The sequence below is a fragment of the Cetorhinus maximus genome, chromosome 25 (assembly GCF_964194155.1).
Source record: "Cetorhinus maximus chromosome 25, sCetMax3.hap1.1, whole genome shotgun sequence".
NCBI lineage: Eukaryota > Metazoa > Chordata > Chondrichthyes > Lamniformes > Cetorhinidae > Cetorhinus > Cetorhinus maximus.
In genome coordinates this window covers 43669304-43692872 of record NC_135903.1, presented here as the reverse complement: position 1 = coordinate 43692872, position 23569 = coordinate 43669304, and the positions used below count along the sequence as shown (strand labels likewise).

General features: G+C 50.8%; 1 protein-coding gene across 5 annotated transcripts in view; it reads left to right on the top strand.

Annotated features, from left to right (window-relative positions):
* The window catches only part of LOC144668087 (1-phosphatidylinositol 4,5-bisphosphate phosphodiesterase delta-3-like), an 82496-nt gene that overhangs the window by 24748 nt on the left and 34179 nt on the right, over positions 1-23569 (top strand). For 3 of the 5 annotated variants that reach the window (XM_078529858.1, XM_078529859.1, XM_078529860.1), the window contains 3 exons: positions 15396-15545; positions 17543-17771; positions 22559-22688. In XM_078529858.1, coding sequence (XP_078385984.1) covers positions 15396-15545; positions 17543-17771; positions 22559-22688 — 509 coding nt within the window. Of the gene's footprint in view, positions 1-15395; positions 15546-17542; positions 17772-22554; positions 22689-23569 lie in introns of all 5 variants that reach the window. The other 2 variants (XM_078529861.1, XM_078529862.1) reach the window with 2 other exon arrangements.

The window sequence follows — 23569 nt, the reverse complement described above, 5'->3', positions numbered from 1 at the left end:
CAGGTCAAACATGGGTAAGGAAATTGCTGATTACCATGTACCGCCCTCCCTCAGCTGATGAATCAGTGCTCCTCCATGTTGAACACCACTTGGAGGAAGCACTGAGGGTGGCAAGGTCATAGAATGTACTCTGGGTGTGGGGACTTCAATGTCCATCACCAAGAGTGGCTCAGGAGCACCACTACTGACCGAGCTGGCCGAGTCCTAAATGACATAGCTGCTAGACTGGGTCTGCGGCAGGTGGTGAGGGAACAAACAAGAGGGAAAAACACACTTTACCTCATCCTCACCAACCTGCCTGCCGCAGATGCATCTGTCCATGACAGTATCGGGAGGAGTGACCACCGCACAGTCATTGTGGTGACGAAGTCCCGCCTTCAAATTGAGGATACCCTCCATCGTGTTGTGTGGCACTACCACCCTGCTAAATGGGATAGATTTCAAACAGATCTAGCAACTCAAGACTGGGCATCCATGAGGCACTGTGGGCCATCAGCAGCAGCAGAATTGTACTCAAACACAATCTTCATGGCCCGGCATTACTACCATTACCATCAAGCCAGGGGATCAACCCTGGTTCAATGATGAGTGCAGAAGTACATACCAGGAGCAGCACCAGGCAAACCTAAAAATGAGGTGTTATCCTGGTGAAGCTATAACACAGGACTACTTGCATTCCAAACAGCATAAGCAGCAAGTGATAGACAGAGCTAAGCGATCCCACAACCAAAGGATCAAATCTAAGCTCTGCAGTCCTGCCACATCCAGTCGTGAATGGTGGTGGACAATTAAACAACTCACTGGATGAGGAGGCTCCACAAATATCCCCACCTTCAATGATGGAGGAGCCCAGCACATCAGTGCAAAAGATAAGGCTGAAGCATTTGCTACAATCTTCAACCAGAAGTACTGAGTGGATGATCCATCTCGGCCTCCTCCAGAGGTCCCCAGTCTCACAGATGCCCCCAGTCTCACAGATGCCGGTCTTCAGCAACTTCGATTCATTCCATGTGATATCAAGAAATGGCTGAAAGTACTGGATACTGCAAAGGCTATGGGCCCTGACTATATTCTGGCAATAGTACTGAAGACTTGTGCTCCAGAACTTGCCATGCCCCTAGCCAAGCTGTTCCAGTACAGCTACAACACTGGCATCTACCCAGCTATGTGGAAAATTGCCCAGCTATGTCCTGTACACAAAAAGCAGAACAAATCCAACCCAGCCAATTACCGCCTCATCAGTCTACTCTCCATCATCAGGAAAGTGATGGAAGGGGTCATCAACAGTGCTGTCAAGCGGCACTTACTTAGCAATAACCTGCTCACTGATGCCCAGTTTGGATTCTGCCAGGGACCACTCATCTAACCTTATTACAGCCATGATTCAAACATGGACAAAAGAGCTGAACTCCCAAGGTGAGGTGAGAGTGACTGCCCTTGACATTAATGCTACATTTGACCGAATGTGGCATCAAGGAGCCCTAGCAAAACTGGAGTCGATGGGAATCAGGAGGAAAACTCTCCACTGGTTCATCAATGACCTTCCTTCCATCATAAAGTTAAAAATGGGGATGTTAGCTGATGATTGCACAATGTTCAGCACCATTCTCAACTCCTCAGATACTGAAGCAGTCCATGTCCAAATACAGCAAGACCTGGACAATATCCAGGCTTGGGCTGACAAGTGGCAAGTCACATTCATGCCACACAAGTGTCAGGCAATGACCATCTCCAATAGGAGAGAATCCAATGGACACCCGGAAAGGGTTGAATCAGTCAGAGACTGATGAGGTGGCCAGTCCTCGGGCACTGGTGTCATCCCTCCACTCCTTGGCCCCTCTGACTCAGGACCCATTCCTGCAGAAAGGCCCTGTGACAGACGCTGCTTTTACAATGGAGATGGAAGCCAAGGGCATCAGCCAGATGCAGATAGATTTGAGCAGGCTGCCTCCACCTCATCCTCAATCATAGGGGAGCAACTCGTAGGAGCTGACGTGAACACAAGAGAATGCATTGTTGAATACTCTATGTGGGCCACTTGGGTGAAGGATTTTGAGTTTGTTTGGTCTTTGACTTTTCATTTATTATGTTATTAATTATACCTATGGTCAGACTTATGTGTTATTGTTGCTTGATGTCAAAAGAGACATGGATTAAGGGATAAAAACAGAAAATGCTGGTAAAACTCAGCAGGCCTGGCAGCATCTGTGGAGAGAGAGAAATTTCCAAAAGGTGTTCAATAAGGTACCACACATAAGGCTACTTAGGATAAGAGCCCATAGTGTTGGGGGTAGTATATTAGCATGGACAGAGGATTGGCTAACTAAAAGAAGACAGAGAGTTGGGATAAGGGGGGCATTTTCGGGATGGTAACCTGTAACTAGTGGAGTGTCACAAGGATCAATGCTGGGGCCTCAATAATTTACAATATATATTAATGACTTAGAAGAGAGAAGTGAATGTACTATCGCTAAGTTTGTGGATGACACAAAAATAGGTGGGAAGGCAAACGGTGAGGATGACACAAGGAGTCTACAGAGGGGTATAGACAGGTTAAGTGAGTGGGCAAAAACTTGACAGATGGAATATAATGTGGGAAAATGTGAGGTTATGCACTTTGGCAGGAAGAATAGAGGAGCTGAATATTATTTAAATGGAGAAAGACTGCAGAAAGCTGTAGCACAGAGGGATGTGGGAGTCCTTGATGAATCCAAAAAGCTAATATACAAGTTCAACAGGTAATAGGGAAGCAAATGGAATGTTGGCCTTTATTTCAAAGGGAATGGAGTATAAAAATAGGGAAGTCTTGCTGAAACTATACAAGGCACTAGTTAGACCACACCTAGAATACTGTGAATAATTTTGGTCCCCTTATCTAAGGAAAGATATACTAGCATTGGAGGCAGTCCAGAGAAGGTTCACTAGGTTGATCCCGGGTGTGGAGGGATTTTCTTATGAGGAGAGGTTGAGTAGGTTGGGCCTGTACTCATTGGAGTTTAGAAGAATGAGAGGTGACCTTATTGAAACATATAAGATTCTTAGGGGGCTTGAACGGAGTAGATGCTGAGAGGTTGTTTCCCCTTGTGGAGAGTCGAGGACCAGGGGGCATAATCTCAGAGTAAGGGGTCACCCATTTAAGACAGAGATGAGGGGGAATTTCTTCTCTCAGAGGGTAGTCAATCTGTGGAATTCTTTACCGCAGAGGGCTGTAGAGGCTGGGCCATTATAGGCTGAGATAGACGGATTTTTAATCAGTAAGGGAATCAAGGGTTATGGGGAAAAGGCAGGAAAGTGGAGTTGAGGATTATCCGATCAGTCATGATCTCATTGAATGGCGGAGCAGACTCAATGGGCTGAATGGCCCACTTCTGCTCCTATGTCTTGTGGTCTTAAACAGAGTTAATGTTTTGAGTCGGTATGACTCTTCTTCAGAGCTAAAGAGAAGTAGAAATGTGATGGGATGGATTTTAAAATCCTCTCTCCGCAGATGCTGTCAGACCTGCTGAGTTTTACCAGCATTTTCTGTTTTTATTTCAGATTTCCAGCATCCGCAGTATTTTGCTTTATCTATGGATTAAGGGATGTTGGGCAGTGGGGAGCCAAGTGAGACTGGGTTTCCTGTGGTGCCATGGACTGTGTTGGGAGAGACTGTTGGTGGTGGAGACCCCAGTTTCAATCTATTTGGCAGGAAATGCATTATTCTATGTGTGTTTTTGCTGGATAATTTCTCTCTGTATTTGGAAGGTAAGTTACAGAGTCACCTGTCATAGGATGTCTTCCACTCAATTGAAGCATTGCTGAATCAGCTTAGTCCCCAGAAAGAAAAAACAGTAAAACTTGGAAACGACTGGTACTGGTCTGAAATGGAGTTCCATTTTAAGTATGCAAGACCAGTTCAGGCCAGTACTGGTTATTTCCCAAGCTTTACTGTTTTTTTCCTTCTGGGAACCATGAGGCTTGGAATGTCTTTGAAAGGCTCTCTCCAACGCCTAGCACCAGGCTCCACTTGAATGCCTCCTTCAGCCTCTTCTTCCTCCTCCTTCCTATCCTCCTTTGAGGAAGAGTGGTGGATCAGTCCCTCCTCATCCAGCTCCAGCCCCCTTTGTAAAGTCAGATTGTGCAGCACACAGCAGATGTCAACAATATGAGACACCTTGGATGGCTGTTACTGGAGGGCAAGACAACAAAACTGTATTCTCTGGCCTGTTCAATAAGAGCTTGTGTTAATCGATTGCTTTGCGTGGAGCACCTCTCTGCCTCCGTGCCTGGGTACTGGACGCATATCAGGAGCCACCTCTTCAAGAGATAGCCCTGATCACCAGCAGCCTCCCATGGAATCTGGACATTGGCCTGACATGTGCAGTCCCAGGATGAAGGAACAATGACAGCTGCCCGGGAACCCAGAACGAACTTGCAAAATGTGCTTCCTGTGGTCACAAACCAGTTTGAACATTCAGTGTGCGGAAACCTTTTCTGTTCAGGAATCTGGCTGGCTGGTCTGTCCGTGCTTGATGGTTACATGGGTACAATCGATGACCCCTTGGACCTGTGGGAATCCATCAATGGTGGAAAATCCCAATGCCCTCTCTGCCTGCACGGGTCCATCTGGCTCAAAATGGATGGAGACCCCCGCTCTCTGGAATAGGGCATTTGTGACCTGGCTGGTGGCATGATGAGCTGCCAACTGTGAGATGCCACCCAGGTCTGTAGCTGATCTGTGGAACAAGCCAGATGCATAAAAATTCAGGGTGATAGTGACCTTGATGGCTGCAGGTAGGGGACTGCCATGGGGACCACAAGACCATAAGACCATAAGACATAGGAGCAGAAATTAGGCCATTCGGCCCATCGAGTGTGCTCCACCATTCAATCATGGCTGATAAGTTTCTCAACCCCATTCTCTTGCCTTCTCCCCATAACCTTCAGGTCATTATGGACCATAGCGCAAATCTCCAAGGCCATCTTCCTGGAAAGGGTCAATCTCCTTCAGCAATGGCGCTCTGTCATTTGAAAGTAGCTGACACACATGCAAGTCACCCGATGTCTTGGGTAGCATCGTCTTCCCCTTCCCCTCACTGTGCTCCTCTGGCCTCCTAACCACGAGCTGAGGCTCCTCCTCTCTACTCTGTCCAATGTCAGAGTAACCTGCTTCCATTTCAACTCCCTCACCTGTCACTTGTTCGTTCCCCAGGGATTCCTCTACCAGCCTCTGCTGCCCATGTGATATCTGCAGCCTCATGTCCCTCTCAAGAGTCACAAACACAAGCCGATCAACACCAGCGATGACAAATCTATTCCAGCAACTTGGTTTAAATCTTCTATTTCTCTCCACTGTTGAGCAATGCATCCATTAATACCCATGGCACTCGCTGTGCTCCTGATAGCTACACACTAACGTATACCAGACCCTTGTTTTTTCCCCATGTCCCACAATTGGCCAGCAGTTTGAGATTTTCGGTGACTGTTAATGAGCTCCACAAAAGCTTAACAATCTGTTAATTGGAAATGTGTGGCTCCACCCCCTCCACCCTCCCTTTGAAAATCTGGTCACATTCCGAAGGCACTCGGGTGTCGGTGACACCAGCTGAGAACGCAGTTTCCAACATGCGCCCACAGCCCAACTTCGCCCTCACAAGTCCTTGAAAATCCAGCTTCAAGTGTCAGAGAGAAAGAAAGAAAAAAAAGAGTTGGCGATGGTGAGGGGATGGTTATCAGAAGGAAGCGAGACAAAGAAAGAGGAAAGTGGTAGGGAAAGAAAAATAGAACACGAAGTGACTGATAAATAGAGAGAAAATTGGGCGGTGGGGGGTGGCGGGGGCAGTGCACAGAAAGGAAAATGGAATATTGGGGCTTGTGAGAGAGTAAACAGACTGATGGAGGGAGTGAGATAATGGATTGATGGAGATCTCTGGATGTAGAATAAAATGACAGACAGATAGAAAGAGAAAGGGTCTGAGGAGAAAGGGAGGGATACATGGCACATGCAAGTCCCAACATGTAGCCCCTTGTAGGGGTGTGAGCTCAGGATGACTGAGCTGGAAGGATTATGGTTCATGAATTAGTGAAGATCCATAAGCAGGTGTTAGGATTGAGCACAATAAATAATATAAAATATAAAATTAGAAAAAGAGTCTTCGTTTGATACAAAGCCTTCAGCTGGGCTGTGTGTCCAAGGCTGTGTGTCCAAGGCTGTGTGTCCAAGGCTGTGTGTCCAAGGCTGTGTGTCCAAGGCTGTGTGTCCAAGGCTGTGTGTCCAAGGCTGTGTGTCCAAGGCTGTGTGTCCAAGGCTGTGTGTCCAAGGCTGTGTGTCCAAGGCTGTGTGTCCAAGGCTGTGTGTCCAAGGCTGTGTGTCCAAGGCTGTGTGTCCAAGGCTGTGTGTCCAAGGCTGTGTGTCCAAGGCTGTGTGTCCAAGGCTGTGTGTCCAAGGCTGTGTGTCCAAGGCTGTGTGTCCAAGGCTGTGTGTCCAAGGCTGTGTGTCCAAGGCTGTGTGTCCAAGGCTGTGTGTCCAAGGCTGTGTGTCCAAGGCTGTGTGTCCAAGGCTGTGTGTCCAAGGCTGTGTGTCCAAGGCTGTGTGTCCAAGGCTGTGTGTCCAAGGCTGTGTGTCCAAGGCTGTGTGTCCAAGGCTGTGTGTCCAAGGCTGTGTGTCCAAGGCTGTGTGTCCAAGGCTGTGTGTCCAAGGCTGTGTGTCCAAGGCTGTGTGTCCAAGGCTGTGTGTCCAAGGCTGTGTGTCCAAGGCTGTGTGTCCAAGGCTGTGTGTCCAAGGCTGTGTGTCCAAGGCTGTGTGTCCAAGGCTGTGTGTCCAAGGCTGTGTGTCCAAGGCTGTGTGTCCAAGGCTGTGTGTCCAAGGCTGTGTGTCCAAGGCTGTGTGTCCAAGGCTGTGTGTCCAAGGCTGTGTGTCCAAGGCTGTGTGTCCAAGGCTGTGTGTCCAAGGCTGTGTGTCCAAGGCTGTGTGTCCAAGGCTGTGTGTCCAAGGCTGTGTGTCCAAGGCTGTGTGTCCAAGGCTGTGTGTCCAAGGCTGTGTGTCCAAGGCTGTGTGTCCAAGGCTGTGTGTCCAAGGCTGTGTGTCCAAGGCTGTGTGTCCAAGGCTGTGTGTCCAAGGCTGTGTGTCCAAGGCTGTGTGTCCAAGGCTGTGTGTCCAAGGCTGTGTGTCCAAGGCTGTGTGTCCAAGGCTGTGTGTCCAAGGCTGTGTGTCCAAGGCTGTGTGTCCAAGGCTGTGTGTCCAAGGCTGTGTGTCCAAGGCTGTGTGTCCAAGGCTGTGTGTCCAAGGCTGTGTGTCCAAGGCTGTGTGTCCAAGGCTGTGTGTCCAAGGCTGTGTGTCCAAGGCTGTGTGTCCAAGGCTGTGTGTCCAAGGCTGTGTGTCCAAGGCTGTGTGTCCAAGGCTGTGTGTCCAAGGCTGTGTGTCCAAGGCTGTGTGTCCAAGGCTGTGTGTCCAAGGCTGTGTGTCCAAGGCTGTGTGTCCAAGGCTGTGTGTCCAAGGCTGTGTGTCCAAGGCTGTGTGTCCAAGGCTGTGTGTCCAAGGCTGTGTGTCCAAGGCTGTGTGTCCAAGGCTGTGTGTCCAAGGCTGTGTGTCCAAGGCTGTGTGTCCAAGGCTGTGTGTCCAAGGCTGTGTGTCCAAGGCTGTGTGTCCAAGGCTGTGTGTCCAAGGCTGTGTGTCCAAGGCTGTGTGTCCAAGGCTGTGTGTCCAAGGCTGTGTGTCCAAGGCTGTGTGTCCAAGGCTGTGTGTCCAAGGCTGTGTGTCCAAGGCTGTGTGTCCAAGGCTGTGTGTCCAAGGCTGTGTGTCCAAGGCTGTGTGTCCAAGGCTGTGTGTCCAAGGCTGTGTGTCCAAGGCTGTGTGTCCAAGGCTGTGTGTCCAAGGCTGTGTGTCCAAGGCTGTGTGTCCAAGGCTGTGTGTCCAAGGCTGTGTGTCCAAGGCTGTGTGTCCAAGGCTGTGTGTCCAAGGCTGTGTGTCCAAGGCTGTGTGTCCAAGGCTGTGTGTCCAAGGCTGTGTGTCCAAGGCTGTGTGTCCAAGGCTGTGTGTCCAAGGCTGTGTGTCCAAGGCTGTGTGTCCAAGGCTGTGTGTCCAAGGCTGTGTGTCCAAGGCTGTGTGTCCAAGGCTGTGTGTCCAAGGCTGTGTGTCCAAGGCTGTGTGTCCAAGGCTGTGTGTCCAAGGCTGTGTGTCCAAGGCTGTGTGTCCAAGGCTGTGTGTCCAAGGCTGTGTGTCCAAGGCTGTGTGTCCAAGGCTGTGTGTCCAAGGCTGTGTGTCCAAGGCTGTGTGTCCAAGGCTGTGTGTCCAAGGCTGTGTGTCCAAGGCTGTGTGTCCAAGGCTGTGTGTCCAAGGCTGTGTGTCCAAGGCTGTGTGTCCAAGGCTGTGTGTCCAAGGCTGTGTGTCCAAGGCTGTGTGTCCAAGGCTGTGTGTCCAAGGCTGTGTGTCCAAGGCTGTGTGTCCAAGGCTGTGTGTCCAAGGCTGTGTGTCCAAGGCTGTGTGTCCAAGGCTGTGTGTCCAAGGCTGTGTGTCCAAGGCTGTGTGTCCAAGGCTGTGTGTCCAAGGCTGTGTGTCCAAGGCTGTGTGTCCAAGGCTGTGTGTCCAAGGCTGTGTGTCCAAGGCTGTGTGTCCAAGGCTGTGTGTCCAAGGCTGTGTGTCCAAGGCTGTGTGTCCAAGGCTGTGTGTCCAAGGCTGTGTGTCCAAGGCTGTGTGTCCAAGGCTGTGTGTCCAAGGCTGTGTGTCCAAGGCTGTGTGTCCAAGGCTGTGTGTCCAAGGCTGTGTGTCCAAGGCTGTGTGTCCAAGGCTGTGTGTCCAAGGCTGTGTGTCCAAGGCTGTGTGTCCAAGGCTGTGTGTCCAAGGCTGTGTGTCCAAGGCTGTGTGTCCAAGGCTGTGTGTCCAAGGCTGTGTGTCCAAGGCTGTGTGTCCAAGGCTGTGTGTCCAAGGCTGTGTGTCCAAGGCTGTGTGTCCAAGGCTGTGTGTCCAAGGCTGTGTGTCCAAGGCTGTGTGTCCAAGGCTGTGTGTCCAAGGCTGTGTGTCCAAGGCTGTGTGTCCAAGGCTGTGTGTCCAAGGCTGTGTGTCCAAGGCTGTGTGTCCAAGGCTGTGTGTCCAAGGCTGTGTGTCCAAGGCTGTGTGTCCAAGGCTGTGTGTCCAAGGCTGTGTGTCCAAGGCTGTGTGTCCAAGGCTGTGTGTCCAAGGCTGTGTGTCCAAGGCTGTGTGTCCAAGGCTGTGTGTCCAAGGCTGTGTGTCCAAGGCTGTGTGTCCAAGGCTGTGTGTCCAAGGCTGTGTGTCCAAGGCTGTGTGTCCAAGGCTGTGTGTCCAAGGCTGTGTGTCCAAGGCTGTGTGTCCAAGGCTGTGTGTCCAAGGCTGTGTGTCCAAGGCTGTGTGTCCAAGGCTGTGTGTCCAAGGCTGTGTGTCCAAGGCTGTGTGTCCAAGGCTGTGTGTCCAAGGCTGTGTGTCCAAGGCTGTGTGTCCAAGGCTGTGTGTCCAAGGCTGTGTGTCCAAGGCTGTGTGTCCAAGGCTGTGTGTCCAAGGCTGTGTGTCCAAGGCTGTGTGTCCAAGGCTGTGTGTCCAAGGCTGTGTGTCCAAGGCTGTGTGTCCAAGGCTGTGTGTCCAAGGCTGTGTGTCCAAGGCTGTGTGTCCAAGGCTGTGTGTCCAAGGCTGTGTGTCCAAGGCTGTGTGTCCAAGGCTGTGTGTCCAAGGCTGTGTGTCCAAGGCTGTGTGTCCAAGGCTGTGTGTCCAAGGCTGTGTGTCCAAGGCTGTGTGTCCAAGGCTGTGTGTCCAAGGCTGTGTGTCCAAGGCTGTGTGTCCAAGGCTGTGTGTCCAAGGCTGTGTGTCCAAGGCTGTGTGTCCAAGGCTGTGTGTCCAAGGCTGTGTGTCCAAGGCTGTGTGTCCAAGGCTGTGTGTCCAAGGCTGTGTGTCCAAGGCTGTGTGTCCAAGGCTGTGTGTCCAAGGCTGTGTGTCCAAGGCTGTGTGTCCAAGGCTGTGTGTCCAAGGCTGTGTGTCCAAGGCTGTGTGTCCAAGGCTGTGTGTCCAAGGCTGTGTGTCCAAGGCTGTGTGTCCAAGGCTGTGTGTCCAAGGCTGTGTGTCCAAGGCTGTGTGTCCAAGGCTGTGTGTCCAAGGCTGTGTGTCCAAGGCTGTGTGTCCAAGGCTGTGTGTCCAAGGCTGTGTGTCCAAGGCTGTGTGTCCAAGGCTGTGTGTCCAAGGCTGTGTGTCCAAGGCTGTGTGTCCAAGGCTGTGTGTCCAAGGCTGTGTGTCCAAGGCTGTGTGTCCAAGGCTGTGTGTCCAAGGCTGTGTGTCCAAGGCTGTGTGTCCAAGGCTGTGTGTCCAAGGCTGTGTGTCCAAGGCTGTGTGTCCAAGGCTGTGTGTCCAAGGCTGTGTGTCCAAGGCTGTGTGTCCAAGGCTGTGTGTCCAAGGCTGTGTGTCCAAGGCTGTGTGTCCAAGGCTGTGTGTCCAAGCTGTGTGTCCAAGGCTGTGTGTCCAAGGCTGTGTGTCCAAGGCTGTGTGTCCAAGGCTGTGTGTCCAAGGCTGTGTGTCCAAGGCTGTGTGTCCAAGGCTGTGTGTCCAAGGCTGTGTGTCCAAGGCTGTGTGTCCAAGGCTGTGTGTCCAAGGCTGTGTGTCCAAGGCTGTGTGTCCAAGGCTGTGTGTCCAAGGCTGTGTGTCCAAGGCTGTGTGTCCAAGGCTGTGTGTCCAAGGCTGTGTGTCCAAGGCTGTGTGTCCAAGGCTGTGTGTCCAAGGCTGTGTGTCCAAGGCTGTGTGTCCAAGGCTGTGTGTCCAAGGCTGTGTGTCCAAGGCTGTGTGTCCAAGGCTGTGTGTCCAAGGCTGTGTGTCCAAGGCTGTGTGTCCAAGGCTGTGTGTCCAAGGCTGTGTGTCCAAGGCTGTGTGTCCAAGGCTGTGTGTCCAAGGCTGTGTGTCCAAGGCTGTGTGTCCAAGGCTGTGTGTCCAAGGCTGTGTGTCCAAGGCTGTGTGTCCAAGGCTGTGTGTCCAAGGCTGTGTGTCCAAGGCTGTGTGTCCAAGGCTGTGTGTCCAAGGCTGTGTGTCCAAGGCTGTGTGTCCAAGGCTGTGTGTCCAAGGCTGTGTGTCCAAGGCTGTGTGTCCAAGGCTGTGTGTCCAAGGCTGTGTGTCCAAGGCTGTGTGTCCAAGGCTGTGTGTCCAAGGCTGTGTGTCCAAGGCTGTGTGTCCAAGGCTGTGTGTCCAAGGCTGTGTGTCCAAGGCTGTGTGTCCAAGGCTGTGTGTCCAAGGCTGTGTGTCCAAGGCTGTGTGTCCAAGGCTGTGTGTCCAAGGCTGTGTGTCCAAGGCTGTGTGTCCAAGGCTGTGTGTCCAAGGCTGTGTGTCCAAGGCTGTGTGTCCAAGGCTGTGTGTCCAAGGCTGTGTGTCCAAGGCTGTGTGTCCAAGGCTGTGTGTCCAAGGCTGTGTGTCCAAGGCTGTGTGTCCAAGGCTGTGTGTCCAAGGCTGTGTGTCCAAGGCTGTGTGTCCAAGGCTGTGTGTCCAAGGCTGTGTGTCCAAGGCTGTGTGTCCAAGGCTGTGTGTCCAAGGCTGTGTGTCCAAGGCTGTGTGTCCAAGGCTGTGTGTCCAAGGCTGTGTGTCCAAGGCTGTGTGTCCAAGGCTGTGTGTCCAAGGCTGTGTGTCCAAGGCTGTGTGTCCAAGGCTGTGTGTCCAAGGCTGTGTGTCCAAGGCTGTGTGTCCAAGGCTGTGTGTCCAAGGCTGTGTGTCCAAGGCTGTGTGTCCAAGGCTGTGTGTCCAAGGCTGTGTGTCCAAGGCTGTGTGTCCAAGGCTGTGTGTCCAAGGCTGTGTGTCCAAGGCTGTGTGTCCAAGGCTGTGTGTCCAAGGCTGTGTGTCCAAGGCTGTGTGTCCAAGGCTGTGTGTCCAAGGCTGTGTGTCCAAGGCTGTGTGTCCAAGGCTGTGTGTCCAAGGCTGTGTGTCCAAGGCTGTGTGTCCAAGGCTGTGTGTCCAAGGCTGTGTGTCCAAGGCTGTGTGTCCAAGGCTGTGTGTCCAAGGCTGTGTGTCCAAGGCTGTGTGTCCAAGGCTGTGTGTCCAAGGCTGTGTGTCCAAGGCTGTGTGTCCAAGGCTGTGTGTCCAAGGCTGTGTGTCCAAGGCTGTGTGTCCAAGGCTGTGTGTCCAAGGCTGTGTGTCCAAGGCTGTGTGTCCAAGGCTGTGTGTCCAAGGCTGTGTGTCCAAGGCTGTGTGTCCAAGGCTGTGTGTCCAAGGCTGTGTGTCCAAGGCTGTGTGTCCAAGGCTGTGTGTCCAAGGCTGTGTGTCCAAGGCTGTGTGTCCAAGGCTGTGTGTCCAAGGCTGTGTGTCCAAGGCTGTGTGTCCAAGGCTGTGTGTCCAAGGCTGTGTGTCCAAGGCTGTGTGTCCAAGGCTGTGTGTCCAAGGCTGTGTGTCCAAGGCTGTGTGTCCAAGGCTGTGTGTCCAAGGCTGTGTGTCCAAGGCTGTGTGTCCAAGGCTGTGTGTCCAAGGCTGTGTGTCCAAGGCTGTGTGTCCAAGGCTGTGTGTCCAAGGCTGTGTGTCCAAGGCTGTGTGTCCAAGGCTGTGTGTCCAAGGCTGTGTGTCCAAGGCTGTGTGTCCAAGGCTGTGTGTCCAAGGCTGTGTGTCCAAGGCTGTGTGTCCAAGGCTGTGTGTCCAAGGCTGTGTGTCCAAGGCTGTGTGTCCAAGGCTGTGTGTCCAAGGCTGTGTGTCCAAGGCTGTGTGTCCAAGGCTGTGTGTCCAGTTTTCATCCCTTCCCATGGTTTAGGAGAGCAGTATTTAATTCATCAATCTCTATACTTTTGTAACAATCCTCCCCTGCCCCCCCTCCAATCCTCCCCTGCCCCCCCTCCAATCCTCCCCTGCCCCCCCCTCCAATCCTCCCCTGCCCCCCCTCCAATCCTCCCCTGCCCCCCCCTCCAATCCTCCCCTGCCCCCCCTCCAATCCTCCCCTGCCCCCCTCCAATCCTCCCCTGCCTCACTCAATCGTTTCCTGTACACCCCCAGATCTCCCCTTCACCCCTCTCCCCCCCAGTCCTCCCCAACTCCCCCAGCCCACTCCTGCAAGGAGACAGTGAGTATGACTATCCAACTCTGATAAGATATTTAAAAAATGACCTTTAAAAATTTGCTGTCTCTCCATGATGTCAATGAAAGCTTTGGTGTGTCTAAAAGGATGGGAACATTTTCTCCAGAATATTGGCTCCCAGGCAAAAAGAAAGCTTTTGTCCCTGTCTCTGCATTGACATTGTTCCATCAGTGGATCATTGTGTCCAGTCGCACAGTTTCCAGTTCTGGGGCTGGCTGCACTTTATTGTAATGTCTAACATTCATTGAATCAAATCACACTGACAAAGGTTACAGTCTGATTCCAAAGATGGTTTCTGAGCCTCAGGATTCCCCATGTCACTGGACAGGATTCCCCATGTCACTGGACAGTCTGGTCGATCCAGGTGACTGTGCAGTTTCTCAGCAATGTTCTGGCATCAAACTCTCAGATGTTTTGCCTTTGATGCAAATGTTGTAAATTCTGGTGTGATCAGAACATCCTGTAGCCTGCTTAAAATTCCCAAACTGCAATCTCAGCGACTGAAGCATCCTGTAGAGCACAGAGTCAGAAAATGACTCTCTCCACATTCGTGTTAAGTGATGGACTGAGTTACTGGCCTAGTGAAGTCACTTGTCTCCTCCCCTCCTCTCCTACCCACCCCTCCAGGGGCCTCTGTAACATCCCCCTCCTCCCCGCCCAGGAACCTCTGTAACACTCCCCCCGCCCCCCCACCCCCACCCCTCCCCCCAGGAACCTCTGTAACACCCCCCCCCCCCCCCCCCCCAGGAACCTCTGTAACACCCCCCCACCCCGCCCAGGAACCTCTGTAACACCCCCCCCCCCCCCCCCAGGAACCTCTGTAACACCCCCCCACCCCGCCCAGGAACCTCTGTAACACCCCCCCCCCCCCCCCCCCCCAGGAACCTCTGTAACACCCCCCCACCCCGCCCAGGAACCTCTGTAACACCCTCTCCCCCCCCCCGCCCAGGAACCTCTGTAACACCCACCCCCCCCCCGCCCAGGAACCTCTGTAACACCCACCCCCCCCCCGCCCAGGAACCTCTGTAACACCCACCCCCCCCCCGCCCAGGAACCTCTGTAACACCCACCCCCCCCCCGCCCAGGAACCTCTGTAACACCCCCCCCCCACCCCGCCCAGGAACCTCTGTAACACCCACCCCCCCCCCCCCAGGAACCTCTGTAACACCCCCCCCCACCCCGCCCAGGAACCTCTGTAACACCCACCCCCCCCCCCCCAGGAACCTCTGTAACACCCCCCCCCCACCCCGCCCAGGAACCTCTGTAACACCCACCCCCCCCGCCCCCAGGAACCTCTGTAACACCCACCCCCCCCGCCCCCAGGAACCTCTGTAACACCCACCCCCCCCGCCCCCAGGAACCTCTGTAACACCCACCCCCCCGCCCCCAGGAACCTCTGTAACACCCACCCCCCCCCCCCCCCCCCCACCCCGCCCAGGAACCTCTGTAACACCCACCCCCCCCCCCCCCCCCCACCCCGCCCAGGAACCTCTGTAACACCCCCCCCCCCCCCCCCACCCCCACCCCGCCCAGGAACCTCTGTAACACCCACCCCCCCCCCCCACCCCCACCCCGCCCAGGAACCTCTGTAACACCCCCCCCCACCCCCCCCCCCGCCCAGGAACCTCTGTAACACCCCCCCCCCCCCCCCCGCCCAGGAACCTCTGTAACACCCACCCCCCCCCCCCCCACCCCCCCCCCGCCCGCCAGGAACCTCTGTAACACCCCCCCCACCCCCCCCCCGCCCAGGAACCTCTGTAACACCCCCCCCCCCGCCCAGGAACCTCTGTAACACCCCCCCCACCCCCCCCCACCCCCCCCCCCCCGCCCAGGAACCTCTGTAACACCCCCCCCACCCCCCCCCCCGCCCAGGAACCTCTGTAACACCCCCCCCCCCGCCCAGGAAGAACCTCTGTAACACCCACCCCCCCCACCCCGCCCAGGAACCTCTGTAACACCCCCCCCCCACCCCCCCCCCCGCCCCCAGGAACCTCTGTAACACCCCCCCCACCCCCCACCCCGCCCAGGAACCTCTGTAACACCCACCCCCCCCCCCCCCCACCCCCCCCCCCCCGCCCAGGAACCTCTGTAACACCCCCCCCACCCCCCCCCCCGCCCAGGAACCTCTGTAACACCCCCCCCCCGCCCAGGAACCTCTGTAACACCCACCCCCCCCACCCCGCCCAGGAACCTCTGTAACACCCACCCCCCCACCCCCCGCCCAGGTGCCTCTGTAATGTGCCCCTGCCCTGCCCAGGTGCCCGTTATCTCTCCTCTCCAGGAGCCCTCTAATACCTGCCGCCCAGGCATTTCTTTATTAACCCTGGTAACTATGGGGTTTTTTCCCAGAGATCTTGACTTTTGCCCTCCTGTTTTTCTCAGGATTACATGATGATGAAGATGTAAAATTCATGTTGAAAGGCAGCAAGTTAAAAAAAGTCAAATCGGGTACATGGAAGAAAAACCGGTGGTTGAAACTGCAGGAGGATGGGCTTTCCATCTGGTGTGAGTCCAGGAATAAGGCACCCACCTGTAAGTATCTCAATGTGGGCACCGCAGCAGGTATATCACTGCTTTAGTGATCATGTGTTATCCTGGGAAATCCAGGACAGACATGGATCGAGTGGAGAAAGGGTCAGCTCCAACATCCGCTTCCTGTCAATCCCCGAGATAGCACAGGCCTATTGTTAATAACATTTTTGGCATTTCTGGAATTCATCCACACATGAAGCTCCGAATTCCTCGTCCTCTGATATAACTGGGTTTGCTGTTCATGCCTTCACCACTATTCTGCCTTCAAGCCTTCTATTCCGACCAGCAACTGGACTGTTTTGAAATCTGGTAACCATCCCCTATCTGTGCTTAGGAGGAAGGAGGAATATCTCATTTGCTGCATGAAAGCTGAAAGGAATGACTGTTACTCCCAGAATTTTTTTTTTAAAGCAGCAGATATCCGATCCAGTGGAATCTCCCTCTCCGAGAACTGCATGCTAGTTAGGACCAGCTGCCTTTCCAGATGAGACACCTTAGCACAAGCTCGGAATTTAAATGTTGGCACTGATCCAGAGATTCCCAACTTGAAATCTCAGAATGCCTTGTTAAAGTCCATGATACGTTCTTTTATGAAATGACTGTTTACTTTTTGAAAGCTATCAAATTCTGACCATGTTACCTTTCCATCCAGGAATTCTGTTAGAAAGCCCAAACCTTTATCACTAGCCCACAGCCTGGCATTCATCTCAAAGAATACTTCGTTTCCAGTTTTGTTTCATGCAGCAAGTGACAATGCCAAAGCTACACCTTGTTTTCTCTTTGGTAACACAGTAATCCGTGACCACATATCTCCTTCATATAGCTCATTTGGTGAAAGTGGTTCAGACCTGAGAACATGGGACAATTTGAAGCTGTTTTCTGTCATTTTCCTCAATGGCCACTATGGTTTTAATGTTATGTCCGAAAGAAAAAGAAACATTTGAGCTTCCGCCTCCACATTTACAGAACTGCCCCCTGCTGCTTGTCAAACTGAGATAGTTAGACAGTGTAGACAGGAGCCCAGTCTATTCATTTAGAAGCTTTTATTTACAGAGGCACACACTGTAAATCTCCACCTCCAACAACCCCTCTTTCAGTCTGCTCCTTAAACCAGTGGAACAAAAATAAACCAATTAACAAATGAACAAATTAAATTGACAGACCCTTAAAGAGGCACTGTAACAAAACTTTAAAGGAAACTTATCTAATCAAATTAAAATGTCGTTTTGGGGGCCAATGAGGCACTCCAGCCCCCGTGGTGCCCTTTGGTCACAGAAGGCCTCCAGCGGGCCAGTAGATCCCACATGCTCCCTCTCCAGGCACACTTGGCCGCACAGGTAGCTGAGGAAGAGGGGCAGACAGTCGGGCTGGATGGCCCCCTTAACTGGCTGCTGCCTGGACCTGTTAATGGCCACCTTGGCCAGGCCCAGGAGCAGGCTAATGAGGAGATCCTCCAACCTGACCACCCCCCTCTGCACCGAGTGGCCAAAGGTCAGGAGCGTGGGGCTGAAGTGCAGCCAAAATATGAGGAACAGCCCCTTCAGATAGTGGAAAAGGGGCTGCAACCTCGCACAGTCTAGATACGCATGGAACACGAACTCCTCAAGGCTGCGGCAAATACAGGCAGCCTGGGAGTCTGTGAACCAGGATGCGCGAGTGTGCTGCACGTAACACCCAGTCTGCTCCGATATGAGCACAGGCGAGTGCCCAGTTCATACCAATCAGCTGAATATAATTAATATCTAGTTGATATACAGTTAAAGGTAAGAGTGGTAGTGTGAACTGGACAAGTGTTAGAGTGGGCTTGTGGCGCACTGGAACAGTAAATGCTAAGGTTCTAGGGCTTTGGAAAATCATTGCCTGGGCAGCAAGCTGACCATCTCTATGGCCTGCCCGTTGAGAAGTTGGCCTGCTTTTCTTTGTTGAGATTCCTGACCAGCCCATGAGGATAATTTTCAGATGCTAGTCCATTGCTAATCTCTTGTCTGATATTTCAGTCTCGGTGATGGATATACGGGATGTCCAAGAGGGACATCAGTCAGAGGTGATGAAGAAACATGGTAACAGTTTCTCTGAGAAACAATGCTTCACCATCGTGTTTGTGGGCAGTCGGACCACCCTGGACCTGGTGGCAGGATCAGAGGAGGAAGGGAGGCGATGGGTTCAAGGGCTGAAAAAACTGATCAGAAGAGTCGAAAGCATGAGCCAGCGAGAAAAAATTGAACAATATCCTTTTTATAAAAGTATTCTGACAAAACAAAATGGGGAAGGTATAGGCCAAGCGGTAGATTGGGTTCCAACACTGTCAATATAGATGGAGAAGCTGATGTCACTGTAAATGTTTCTGGTTGTTGATGGTGCTCAGCAGTCATTGTAAACCCAAAACAGCCTCCAACTTGGCAAAATTGGCCGAGGGAAAAACCAAGAACCAAAGACATTTGAGAAATAGAGGGCTACACTGCGGAAGCCTTTAAAAATGACAGACAGAGCCTGATTCTGGGATTCCAGCTCCCATTCCTCCATCGGTAATTTCCATTGACACAGGATAAATGTGTGGATAGTGAGCCCGCACCCTGCACTCCTGACCTGGCCTGTTCCATTGTAGGGGTAGACGCCTCATATTCTCCCCCCACCAACCAACCTGCAATTTTTGTGAAGTCGGGCCAGCTTCTCAAGGACACATGGTTCGCGGCCCCTTAAAGGAGTTGTGAACCATAGTATGGATTCAGGTACCTTTTGAAAGGTATGTTTAAAAGGCCTTACCATGCCCCCATGTGAACTGTGTCAACAGAAACAGATAACCAAATATCTCTTTTTCCAGTTGGCCCTGTTATGAATGCTTGGCTGAGCTCCAAGTCTCACTAATGCATTAACTCAGCAGGGGGTCTGTTTACACACACTGAAGTGGAGTGTTTGCTTTGATTGATTGGCATCTTTATGCTGTTATAATAGCATACAAGTTATTCTTTCTTTGAACTTTTTGTTTCAATGTCCACATGTTTATTTGGACAAGATGAAGAGGTGTGAAGTAAGTTAAAGCTTCTGTTATTGATACTATAATGGCTCTGCCAAACAGACACTTTTATAGGGTTGTAAGAGCAGCAGTCTTTTTTTCAAAGATTTTTGAATGGGTGTTATGTTTAAGTGCATTTCAAGACTTACCATTATTATATAGCTCAGTGGTTCTATAGTGCATACAGGTGAGTGGGCATGGAGGATACCTGGGGGACAATGAAGGGACATGTAGGTGGCAGGGTGGCATGAATATTGGATGGAAAGTGAGAGAGTGTGAGGAGCAAGGACTAGACAATCTAATTGCCTTTAATGTAACAGGGACGATGTTCCAGAGATCCTAGATGGCATCTGAACTACTTCTGGGGGCTGTGGGATGGACTCGGTCCCACCCTGCCTCCCCGGAGTGAAAATCATTTGTAGGGAGATGGGTCTGCTGAGTCAGGACGTTTCCCAACTTGAGTTCCTGCCTTGATGGTGAAAATCCAGCCCCAAATATTCCTATTGTTACTGCAGAGGGTGTTTAGTATGGCCCAGGGTTATCTCTGCCTAATTTCACCTCTCCCTGTCTTGTTCTGTGATTAAGCAGCTCGCCATCTCGTCCCGATGACCTGCTTTTTGCTGGATGCTCAGATCATGAAACCCTGTCTGATCCTTGTTCACACATCGATTTACCTGAAGTTTCTGTTTAAGTTTCCTTTTGGTGGGGAGAATCCAGAGCAATGAGGAATCATCTTATAATTGGAGCTCAGCTGTTTGGGGTGATGTCAGGAAGCATTTCACACAAATGGCAGGGGAAATCAGGAATTCTTTCCCCCAAAGAACTGTTGAGACAGGGCGTGTCAATTATAAATTTCAAAACTGATATTCGCAGATTTTTGCTTGGCAAAGTCATTAAGAGACATTAGAATCAAGGTGAGAAAGATGGAGTTTAGAGTCAGATCAACCTCAATTGAATGGCAGAACAGACGCTAGAGGGGCTGAATGGCCTCATCTTGTTCCTATGTTGCTAAATTATGCTAAGTTAATGTTTTATGGGGGAACAGTTAGGGATCTGGTGACGCCAGATTCCAGATTGAGACACAGACAGTCTGATTGTATTTTTTATGATACCAGCGGACCCATAAGTTAGAAATAATCACACTTTAGACTCAAAATGCTGGAGCTTCATCAAGTGTATTTCTTGCTGCTGTTTTCCGTGTGGCTGGTGAGTTGTTAATTGGCACATACCTGCAGTGCAGCAGTAACGTATGACACCCCGGAAGTGCCGTCCATAACATTTAGCTTCTAGCTCTTTACAAACACCTGGAAAATGGAAAATACATCTTGGAGAATGCAGGTTAAATCCCCCAATGAGTGATGGATAGTGTACAGGTGACACAGCCTCTTAAAGCAACTGGGTTCAGCAGCTGTTAATGAAAGAGAAATGATGTTAGAAGGATGGGGAGGAAAGGCTTTTTTTTTCCCACTTTAGCATTTCAGGCTGATTCCTATTAATTATTTTTCATTCATATGGCATTTGTTCACAGCTCCACCAGTTGTAGCCTGGCCTAGTACAAACTTAACATGACCTTTTTTATATTCAATGCCCTGGTTATAAAACCTAGTATCTCATCTGCCTTCTTGCTACCTACACTTGCACCTTCAGACAGAATGATCCCCATCTACCCGAGATGGGAGTAGGAGCTGCCCCCACTTTTGTTTCATTTCAAGAATGTTCCAGGGATGAGAAACTTCAGGTTTGAAGATAGATTGTAGAAGTTGGGACTCTTTTTTTTTTCCCCTTGGAGAAAAGAAGGCTGAGAGGAGATTTGGTCAAGGTATTCAAAATCATGAGCGGCACTGATTTAACGTAATTGGTAAAATAAGCAAAAGCGATATGAGAAATAACTGTTGATGCAGCGAATGGTTTGGCTCTGGAATGCACTGCCTGAGACTGTGATGGAGGCAAGTTCCATCGAGGCATTCAAGAGGGGATTGCATTATTGCCTGAAAAGAAACAATCTGCAGGATTATGGGAGAAGGCAGGAGAGCAGCACTAGGTGAAATGCTCATTCAGAGAGCCAGTACAGACACGATGGGCTGAATGGACTCCTTCTGCGCTGTAACAATTCTGTGATTCTGATTCAGTGTCCCATGCCAATGGTACTGCCTGTGGGCAAATATATTTTAACCCAGAATAGTCTTGAACAGGCTACGGAAAGGAATGTTGGGGAAAAAATCAAATGGCTGTGCCGAGGCGGAGCTGTCAGTACCTGTTAGGGGAGAAATTTGACCTGTGCAGGGATGGAGAAAGAAGATAATAGTAGCTGCTCCAATGGAACTACAGATCAGACAGCTCAAATAACAGGCGCCAGATGCAAGACCACCCACTGTGAGACCTCTGGCCCATGTCAAGTTTCACCCCTGTGCAAGTAAAATGGCTTAAGAGAGCACATGAGCATGAATATTGGAGTTGATGTTGGCAGAAAGGTTCCTGACTGACTTGGTAAATTTATCCCGTGGTATCTAGCTCCAGAGCCTAGCACACTGAATCCACACAGGTATCTTCACACTGAATCCACACAGGTATCTTCACACTGAATCCACACAGGTATCTTCACACTGAATCCACACAGGTATCTTCACACTGAATCCACACAGGTATCCTCACACTGAATCCGCACAGGTATCCTCACACTGAATCCGCACAGGTATCTTCACACTGAATCCACACAGGTATCTTCACACTGAATCCACACAGTATCTTCACACTGAATCCACACAGTATCTTCACACTGAATCCACACAGTATCTTCACACTGAATCCACACAGTATCTTCACACTGAATCCACACAGGTATCTTCACACTGAATCCACACAGGTATCTTCACACTGAATCCACACAGGTATCTTCACACTGAATCCACACAGGTATCTTCACACTGAATCCACACAGGTATCTTCACACTGAATCCGCACAGGTATCTTCACACTGAATCCGCACAGGTATCTTCACACTGAATCCGCACAGGTATCTTCACACTGAATCCGCACAGGTATCTTCACACTGAATCCGCACAGGTATCCTCACACTGAATCCGCACAGGTATCCTCACACTGAATCCGCACAGGTATCCTCACACTGAATCCGCACAGGTATCCTCACACTGAATCCGCACAGGTATCCTCACACTGAATCCGCACAGGTATCCTCACACTGAATCCGCACAGGTATCCTCACACTGAATCCGCACAGGTATCCTCACATTGAATCCGCACAGGTATCTTCACACTGAATCCGCACAGGTATCTTCACACTGAACCCGCACAGGTATCTTCACACTGAATCCACACAGGTATCCTCACACTGAAACCACACAGGTATCTTCACACTGAATCCACACAGGTATCCTCACACTGAATCCACACAGGTATCCTCACACTGAATCCACACAGGTATCTTCACACTGAATCCACACAGGTATCCTCACACTGAATCCACACAGGTATCTTCACTCTGTTCCATATCTCTGCACAATTTTCTCTCTGCAGTAGTGAAATGCGCACAGGACAGTACCGGAGCAGGACTGCAGTTTAGATCCCAAAGCATATTCAGTTATGGAATCATACAGCAGAGAAGGAGACCATTCAGCCCATCATGTCTATGCCAACTCTCTGCAAGGGCCACCCAGTTTGTCCCACTACCCTGCCCCTTCTCCATAGCCCTGTAAATTGTTAGGTGATTTTAGTGGAGTGTAGCCTCGCATGGAAGTGGGTGCTGCTCATCAATGAAGGATGTCCTTTCCAATGAGAATTCTGTTACTAAAGTTTATCATCTTTATTTTTTTTAAATGTGAAGGGAAGTTTGATTAGGTTTCCTCAGTGCTGTTTGTGTTTGACCCTTGCAGCCAGTAATGTATCTGTGCAGGTGCTGTGAGTGCAGAGTTCCTTTTTAGATTTCAGTACAGTTTCCTGAATATGTGTCTGTTGATTGAGTTATTGCCTTAAATCTAGCAACCTTGATCCATCAACATCTTGAGAAGGCTGATAAAAATAATGACAACAAAATAAGCTTCAAGGAAGTGAAAAATCTACTGATGATGATTAATCTCAAAGTGGATGATGATTACATCGACTCGCTCTTTCAGGTAAGACCCAGGAATGTGGAGAGAGGTTGTTAGTCAATGGTTGCTTATCTTTCACTGAATATCTGTCCTTTCCTGTAGTGACAGCTGACCCTTTGTGTGATATATTGCTTGGCTCATCAGATTGAATGATGTCATGAGGAATCCAGCCATAAACCCAGGTGTCTATTGAACCAATGCCTTACCAACCAGCCACTGAGGGGGAGTCAATGCAACAATACTGCAATATTTATGATACAATCTGTTGTGTTTCATCAGTTTTGAAAATGTTTGTGCCTTTCACACCCTCAGGAGTTCCCAAAGCCAATGAGATATTCCTGAAGTGTAGTCACTGTTGCAATATTGGAAATATGGTGGCCATTTTGCATATAGCTCAGTATCACAAACATCAATGGGTTAGTGATCTGGTAATCTGTGTTTTTAGCACTATTGATTGAAGGATGACTATTGCCCAGGGAGACCTTCCTACTCTTATCAAAATAATGTCATGGAATCTTTTGTGTTCACCTGAGGGGGAAGAAGGGAAAGATATGGGTTTAATGTTTCATCTGAAAGACGGCATCTCTGACAGTGTAACGCTCCCTCAGTACTGGTATTGGTATGTCAGCCTTAATTATGTGCTCTGGTAACTGGAGTAGGGGCTAGAACCCACAACCTTCTGACTCCGAGAAATGCTACCACTGGCCTACTTCTGTTCCTATTTTGTATGTTCGTAGGAGATTTAGGAGATTGTTTTCCTGAAGGGGGAGGGTGGGAGGTAGTAAGATAGTGTTCCTGAAGGGAGAAAAATTTGTAAAGAGTTATATTGTGTTTTTATAATGATATAAAGGCACCAATCACTCTTAAGGGATTGGCCAAACACGTTATGCGGTCATTTAGTAATT